At 33.0% G+C, this 8,410-nt stretch overlaps 2 protein-coding genes across 2 annotated transcripts; one reads left to right on the forward strand and one right to left on the reverse strand.

The window, feature by feature from the left end:
* The first annotated feature begins 423 nt into the window (after window positions 1–423).
* On the forward strand, window positions 424–4,244 carry LOC133198577 (uncharacterized). Its single transcript, XM_061334645.1, has 5 exons — window positions 424–590; window positions 834–943; window positions 1,170–1,268; window positions 1,810–1,919; window positions 2,607–4,244. Exons 3-5 carry the CDS (start codon window positions 1,193–1,195, stop codon window positions 3,477–3,479), a joined length of 1,059 nt encoding a protein of 352 aa, XP_061190629.1. The 5' UTR covers window positions 424–590; window positions 834–943; window positions 1,170–1,192; the 3' UTR covers window positions 3,480–4,244.
* A 191-nt stretch (window positions 4,245–4,435) lies between these two features.
* On the reverse strand, window positions 4,436–8,302 carry LOC133198578 (uncharacterized). The gene is made up of 9 exons (XM_061334646.1): window positions 8,132–8,302; window positions 7,342–7,451; window positions 7,044–7,160; window positions 6,844–6,920; window positions 6,244–6,361; window positions 5,957–6,106; window positions 5,678–5,817; window positions 4,930–5,124; window positions 4,436–4,766 (listed from the first exon to the last, which is right to left on the reverse strand). Exons 1-9 carry the CDS (start codon window positions 8,291–8,293, stop codon window positions 4,546–4,548), a joined length of 1,290 nt encoding a protein of 429 aa, XP_061190630.1. The 5' UTR covers window positions 8,294–8,302; the 3' UTR covers window positions 4,436–4,545.
* Between the last annotated feature and the right edge of the window lie 108 nt (window positions 8,303–8,410).

Genomic DNA, 8,410 nt, shown 5'->3' on the forward strand with positions numbered 1-8,410 from the left:
CAAGCCACAGTGTGGACACCCCTAGCTAATCAGTCATATTGGCGCTCAACTACAAAACCCACATGGTGAGTGATGTTTATAGAGTCTCGTGTGTGAGATTTCTCAGGGGTAAGAAATCTCAAGAAGGGGGAAGTGTAACAGAGTTAAAAGTGCCTTTGTGTTGTATATAGTGAGGCCACGCTCCTACTAGCACTAGGTAGTGGGTTAACCCTTTAGCTCAGTCGGTAGAGCGTTGGATTTTGAATCTGAGGGTTGTAGGTTCGAGCCACAGTGTGGACACCCCTAGCTAATCGGTCATACAGGATACGATGTAGCATTACACCAAAAGTTTACATTAAACATATGAAAGTAAACTAACTGCTATTTATAGATGTGAGTTTAAATAATGTTGTACAAACAATTTTTAAATTATTAATTTGATTATATAGTATTGAATTTATCCTCAACCTTTTCAGGAGAGCAGATAGAGAATACAATAGTAATGATCGAATTTGCAGTTGCCACTTTAAAGATGGGAGAAAAGAGAATGGGCCGACAATTTTTGTATACAGCAAAAATAATTGCTTTCCTGACTTTGTCGAGCCAAAAAGGTAAATATTTCTTACTTGACAGATCTTCATACATGGTTGCTTTCTAAAATTTATGTCAATATGACTCTTTTTCATCTCCTCCTTCATTTATATGTATATATGTATATGTATCATTTATATGTAATGTATATGAGAGTTAGCTTGGTTTTCAATGATAATTGTATATTTATAACTATTATTTTTTTTTAACTTTTAAAATATATATATTTGTTTATTGAAGAGCATAAAAATAATATTTTACAGACGCAAAATTACTGAAACAGAAACAGAAGGAACCCTCAATACAGAGCAACCCAGACAAGCAGAGCTAAACCACAATGACCACGACTATGCAGTTTCTGGAAGTACTGAAGGTAAAACAATTTTCATTTTGGCAAGACTTTCACTTATCACCTGATTTATCCACTGGGTCATGCTCACAAAAGGTTTAAAGTATTGGAGCCCTTATATTTTCATATCAGTTTGTTTTGCATGCCCTGTAAGATTATTGTTTGCAAAGACTGCAGTAATTTATCCTTTCATTATGATGCTTTTCATAAAAATATTACTTTGTGTGTAATTTATTTGTATGCTTGACAGAAGGGTTTGATGGAGAATGTGCAATGACAACTTCACAGTGTGAAGGAGGGATCCACGCTGATCACAGTTATACTGCTTATTTTCCAGAGGCATCCAAAGGTATTGAAAAAAAAATTATATCAGATGGACATTATTTGTATTATGCCTATATTATTATGTCTATTTTTAATAAGTCAGGCTATCTTAATAAAATTGTTTGTTTGCCCTCTCCAGACCAACTGGCTAAAAATGGTCCTACACAAAATTTTTACATAACCTCCAGGAAACAATTTTTTAAGAACTTTTTTCTGAATTTTTTCATTACGTCAACAATTACCGACATGGTGCAACTTACCCTGCCAATCCTATTTTTTTACTCTGATTCTGGAGAGGAAAAACAAACATTGTTTTAAAGGTGGCCTCACTGACATATTTATGTGTCTTATAGAGCCTTATATGAAAATAGAATATCATGCTTGGGGGTGGGTTGGGGGGGGGGGGGGGTTCAAACTTCTTTCAGTACCAAATTTAATTCATACACTAGCTACTACCCTTATTTGACTATACTACTATACTATACTATACTATATACCACCCTGATGTTAAATACCTACTATGGTTTAATGTTGATATTGCTAATATTGTTTTGTAATCATTACAGAAAGTGTTGATTTAGCAGAAAGAGTGAAAGAGCTCCGAAGAGAATTAGAGTCACTAAAACTGAAAAAACAAGCCTTTACAATTTGCAACATAATACAGGACCCAGACAAGGTATGTTATTTGAGCATATTTTTATGCCCCCTTAATCGAAGATTTGGGGGCATATAGATTTAATTGTTGTGTCCGTCCGTCTGATTAGCTGTCCGTTAGTCTGTTTGGCCGCAAGAAATTTGACCTTGCCCAAACCTACTGACTGGTTGGACCTACAATGTATGGCTTTCTTGTATCACATATGTATTCCTTGTGATGGAGTTTGACCCACTTTTGCAAAATTTTAACTAAACTTTAACCTTGGCCATAACTTTTGAGCAGTTGATGCTAGGGCTTTCATACTTTACAAGTGGATTTTTTTTTTGACAAGACCTTCCTTTAGATACCAACATCTTTGACCCCCTTTGACCTTGGAGTTCGAGCCACTTTTGAAAACTTTTTACTTTGGCCATAACTTTCGAATGGTTAGTTCCAAGGTTTTCACATCTTTGTGAAAAGACCTTCACTTGGATAGCAACAATTTTGACCTTGACCTTTGTCTGACATACAGTTGAAAAATTTTAATCTTGGCCATAACTTTTGAAAGGTTGGTGCTCGGGTTTTCATATTTCACAGATGTATTCTTTGTGACAAAACCTTCTCTTGCACTTAGGTACCACACAAGATGTTTATTTTGTATAAAAATAGTATACATGTGGCAATATTCATTGATCATAATTTATAAATGGTTGTTTTGCTTTGTTATAGATGCTGTTATATACTTCATTTCCCTCAGAAGTTTTCAATATACTGGTGTCTTTGTTGGAAAGAATGGCCCCATTCCAATACTATAATGGATGGACAGTACAAGGGATCAGTACCAGTGACCAGCTCCTTATGACTCTTATGAAGTTACGCCTTAATTTAAGGGATTTGGATTTAGCAGAAAGATTTAACACCAGTAAAAGTACTGTCTCCAACATATTGAATACCTATGTTACAGCGCTGCATGAAATTTTATTTGAAGGAGTGATGAAGGCTGTTGGGATACCCTCCCAGTTAAAATGCAAAGGGTCAATGCCCAAATCATTTGAGGAGTTTTCCTCTGCGAGAATAGCAATGGATGCCACCGAAATCACACAGGATGTACCATCAGACATGAATAACCAGTCGCTATCTTACAGCAACTACAAAAGTCGCCATACAGTAAAAGCTGTCACGTGTGTAGCACCAAATGGTGCTTTAGTGTATTGTTCAGAACTCTATCCTGGATCCACCTCTGATGCTGCCATTGTTGATCACTGTGGTGTATTGGATATGTTGAAGCCAGGTGATATGATCCTTGCAGATAAGGGCTTCAACATATTTGATAAGCTTCCACCAGGAGTGACATTAAACATACCACCTTTCCTGTCATCCAAATGTCATTTCACAAAGGAAGAAGCACAGCTTTGTTACAAGATTGGGAGAAGTCGAATTCATGTGGAGCGAGCAAATGAAAGAATCAAGAACTACCGTATTCTAGATCACATTCCTGCACAATACAGACATCTTGCCACTAAAATTTTCCAACTGTGTGTAGCTCTTGTTAATTTGCAAGCTCCTCTGTTGAAGGAAATAGCAGAAAAGTATGAAATTTAGAACTGGTGTGAATTAAAGTAGTACACAACATCTAACTTGTATCTTTTCAAACATGCTAAATATGTACACAAAATCTCTATAATGTTTATATTCATTATTATACTTTCATGTTAAATACTAAAATCAGATTTGTTTAAGAAATATTAAACAATTTGTAATGTTATCCTCAGCATTAGCAACACACTTGAGAATGGGTACATGTAACACAAGGATAATGTAAAATTATGCGCGCACAGTTCATCATAGAATTCTGGAAACATCAGTTGTGCATTTGAAAGAAGCCAAATAAACTTAATATCAATCAAAGCTTGAAAAACTACTTTTGAAAAACAATATGTTTATTTTTTAGAGAAAAACTGTTATATAATTCACATGTATTGTAATTACTATATATGAACATTACATGTATATATGCTACAGTGAATGTATTCTGTGGCACTTGTCTAATCAGGATGTTGTGTATTCAGAAATCATGCATAATATAATTATATAAACTTAATATAAACTATACGTCCCTTTCAAATAATTAAATTGTTTAAAAATGTTGTCTGACCCTAATTACATAGATCTCATTTTAATGATATTGCATCTTTAGAATTGCAGTTTGTATATATTTCTTTTCTTTTACTTTTTTGTGAAAAGGACTCAATTGTACATCTTAAATTACTTATTTTGTTCAAAATTTCCACACTGGTGATGCATGCTTAAGATAATGATTGCTTTGATCATTAGTTGCAAAAAATAAACCATGATAAAATTAAACAGTTTGGCAAAAATTCAAATTCTCTTTTTATTTACTGCACTAAGGGAAGAAGGCAATGTAAGAGATCTGTTTACAGTAAACATAGTTACTTACTTTGGTGGTATTCATAATTTAATGTCTTAGGTATTGCTTCATGTTCACTTATTTATGGACATGCTATTAGCAAGCACAACTTGTCAAACAAAATGCTAATCGCACTGAGATTATGATTGTGCTTATCATACTGAAGAAGAGGATTGAGCTAAATTTTGAGTGCACCAATATACATGTATGCTCATGTACAATATAAAGTCAGTCAAAATTTTACTGGAGAGAGGGTAGAAACACATTAAAGTAGAATTCAATCATGTTTTTCAAGTGAATTTCCCATAATTCGTCTCGAAGGATGCGAATGACTTCCATGCTTACTGGTGTCCAAACTACGAAATCACAACAAGTGGTGCCTGTAAGATAAAGCTGGCCTTGAACTTGGTGCCAATAATCATGATTCTCTCTAAGATGCAGGACACCCTCAGAGTCACACTCTAAAATGATTTCAAAAGATCGACATCTATTCTTTCACTAAAATAATGTAGGATAATTTTATCTAGACATAAATCATGAAAGATGGTTTCATCAAAGAAAAATGAGAACTAATTTACATATACCAGGCTCTTTTAGAAAACTTTCAAATCGGTTTGTACTTACCTAGAAAGAAATCTTTCAAATTTGTACAGGCATCCTTGATAGACATTGTTCTTGCAGAGAAAGGACATTTAACCTCTATAATATCTGGTGATGCACTCACTTTTCCTTGAAGGTGAATCTTCAAATGTTTGGGATCACCTTGGACAAATCCATCAGGAGAGGCACCAAGAACACCTGATTCATGAAGCCATATGCCTGAAATTAAAAACTACAATATAAATTTAACCATATTTGTTATGTATGTTGTTTTACATACCATTGGGTAAGTTTTTCACTCATATCGAGGGCTTCTAATTTCGACCTTTACTCGGCATCATTATGCAGTGACCAATCACAGAGTAAACACAACTAACTGAGCTATCATGATTATTAAGAGGCAAAATTCCATACTTAATAATGGATGTGTTATCAATCGTATCTTAATGATAGAAAAAAATCAAGGGAATTAAGTAAATATCACAAAACATGTACATAACATCGCAAACCATTTTATTCTTCAGTGATCAATTTCTTCATTTCATTAAAGATGAAATAGATGTTCTGATGAGAAAACAAAACAAACATCTAATGTTGAACGTAAATTGTTTTATGTCACAAAGTTCTAGAAAAGGACCAGTTCATTCCAAATTATTACTTAAGGTCACTACTGATGCAAAATTTTACCTGTGTTGCTAACAACTTGCATCACAGCAAATGCAGGTAGGATAATTTTTTAAAAACATTTAAATTGAATTTGATAATTGTTTACCTGTCTCTAATATCGAGACCTCTGAAAGTTTACAATAGTCATCTTTTGCACTCTTTTCATGTGTAAGTCCCCACTGAATAGAAGCTCTTTTCTCAAGATTATATGCACTGAGTAATCTTTTCTTTAATGATACTGAGAGCCTTCAAGAAAAAAAAAATGAATTTCATAGTTTTAATTTAAAATTATTAATAAAAAGACCACAAATTAAGAATTCAGTAATATTATTTTTAAAATGTAATGCTTTTGTACATTAAATAAACCATTGTAAATTTTATTTACCGATTTCTTCTAATAGCACCAATAACTTGTCCAAAATTAGATGCAGTAATTCTCAATTTGCGAACAGCTGCCCATAAAGAGTTCTCTCTTTGTCCTGTAGTCAGCCATGCTGTTTCAATAATCTTTTCTGAACAAATGACAAGTTTCTCCCTATGTTAAAAATCATATATATATATGTATATATAAAAAATCTGTTTTTACACCTTCATTTCTTTAAAAGCCAAAAATAATGAATTATTTTAAAGAGCACAAGTTTTTACATATTCTGTTTATTTGAATTTGAATACCTTAAATAAGATGACTTGCACTGAGCATTCAAGTACTCTTCACTTATGAGCTGGTCTTCAATAAGTAATGCTGGCATTTCCTCACACTCAGGCTCATTTGATAAAATCCAGTGCATAGCTGCAATAAATGAAATAGCAATTACCATTACATTGGCCACAACTTTCAACATATTATGTTGTAAGTCAACGCTTGTTATGTACTTTATTTAGCTGACAATATATGTTTGGTCATTGTGAATAGTCTATACTTAAAATACCTTATGAATTACAATGTATTAATTATTTATACTTAAGAAAAAATGAAAAACATTTAAAATGGAAATAATATTTGTTCTAGGTCAAAGAAATTACAGGTAGATGATATACCGGTATGTTCTCAAAATATATGCCACACTAAGTTGACATGTTAAAAAAGAAAATTTAAAAATGATGAAAGTGTTACATAAAAAAAAATATGTAACTTTTTAAAAAATAAATGAAAATCCATTAATAACAAAAATGTAACATTAACTCAAAAATAAATCATAAAATGAGCCTTGATTCAGAGGAAACAGTTTCCCTTGTGACAAGGATGAAAAAAATATTGTTCATCGAGCAAACCTGTAAATCTACCCAAATGACCTAGCTGATCATACAAATATGATCTATCTGCATCTGTCATCTCTCTTTTTAATGCTCTAAATTTACATGTATATACATCAAGTATTCATTACAGAATGAAATATTCAAATGAATAACACAACCTTTCATTTATTATTTAATTACCAAATATATAATGTACAAAGGTGCTTGTGAGTTACCTATAATCTTGCCTGGGTGGATACATTTCCCCCATTGTTGTTATGGCTTTAGGAGGAGCAGATTTAGGATGCTTGATCCAGCTGCACTTCACATCTGTCTTGCTTGCCCTCTTATATCTAAAGGATTATTTTATACACTAGTTAGTAAAGCACTTAGATTTAGAATAGACAAAAAAATAAAACACACAAAATATAAATATTGACAAATTCAGCTGAAATAAAAAAAAAATCGGACTTCAAGCTGCAAAACTGTTGCATTTTTTTAAACAAATGAATTAACAGAATATGCTTCATGTACCCAAACAGAAGAGCTGCAGCTACATGGTGGCAGCGAAACTGGCCCATTGGACATTCACACGTCGATGACTTTATAGTACCAGTACTGTTTTCTTCATTTTCCAGAAATATCTGTTAAAAGTAAAAAAAAAAATAAAATAAAATAAACAAGTCTCTGTCATAGTGTTACAATGATATCGCCGACTATCGAAAAATCATCCCTGAAGTCAACAAGTCAGCGACAATTGATAGAAAATTTTAAAATCAAAGTTGCTACATTTTTAAAAAAATTTTTTTAAATACAAACTGGTTCATCTTTTAACATTATCAAAGGATATTCCCCTATTTCTCTTGCAAATGGCAGACAAATTTTCCTACTAAGTATAAACTGAAGTTGGTCTCATAGATTTGTATTGAAATATTGTTTTCATCTTCGAGGATATCTGAATATTTGCTGGTTAACTTTATTTAACCTTTAAATTAAATAATTAAATTCGATCGTATAATTGATTGTATGCTACTGATTCAATTTGATAATCGATAGTGAATTTGGTCAAATTTTGCAACACTAGACTCTCTGACTAAATCTACATGTTTTACGGAATATTTTCAGTGAATTGTAAACATGATGAATTCTTTGGGCGAGGTGGAGGAGGCCAAGACGCTGGATTACCACAGCCCGCAATTAAAAAAAAGTTTAAATCTATAAACTTTACTCAGTTTTTAGTTATAAACATTAAAGATCTTGAACAGACTCTTAGATATAGTTTGAAATTGTTCTAATGTATTGATGCGAAATCGAATGTACATACCTGAACTTTGTAAGATGTGTCTCGCATTGACGCTTGCACAACCGCAGTAATAACGCGAAACTCTTTATCTAACACAAATTTTAAAACCCTGTCGCTATCCACAGCTTTCTCACTTTTCCTGGTAAGTTTTGTGTGGCTTTCAACGTACCGAGCCCAGTACATTATTGATAAAGATAAAGCCATCCTTGGCAACTGCCCGGAAGTAAGTTTTCACGTTATATCTCGCGAGTCACGTGACGAGACTTTCCGACCCTATGAAGGGCAAGTTGGACTTCGACA

The sequence above is a fragment of the Saccostrea echinata genome, unplaced genomic scaffold (assembly GCF_033153115.1).
Source record: "Saccostrea echinata isolate AGI-Se365-2 ecotype Australia unplaced genomic scaffold, CSIRO_AGI_Sech_v1 ptg000033l, whole genome shotgun sequence".
In the NCBI taxonomy this organism is placed as follows: domain Eukaryota; kingdom Metazoa; phylum Mollusca; class Bivalvia; order Ostreida; family Ostreidae; genus Saccostrea; species Saccostrea echinata.

Coding starts and splice junctions, on each gene's coding strand:
- LOC133198577 (XM_061334645.1), top strand. CDS start 1,193: ATGACAACTTCACAGTGTGAAGGAGGGATCCACGCTGATCACAGTTAT. Junction 1,269..1,809: donor TTTTCCAGAGGCATCCAAAG/GTATTGAAAAAA, acceptor TAATCATTACAG/AAAGTGTTGATTTAGCAGAA. Junction 1,920..2,606: donor TAATACAGGACCCAGACAAG/GTATGTTATTTG, acceptor GCTTTGTTATAG/ATGCTGTTATATACTTCATT.
- LOC133198578 (XM_061334646.1), bottom strand. CDS start 8,293: ATGTACTGGGCTCGGTACGTTGAAAGCCACACAAAACTTACCAGGAAA. Junction 7,452..8,131: donor ACACATCTTACAAAGTTCAG/GTATGTACATTC, acceptor TACTTTTAACAG/ATATTTCTGGAAAATGAAGA. Junction 6,362..6,843: donor TCATTTGGGTAGATTTACAG/GTTTGCTCGATG, acceptor CATTTATTGCAG/CTATGCACTGGATTTTATCA.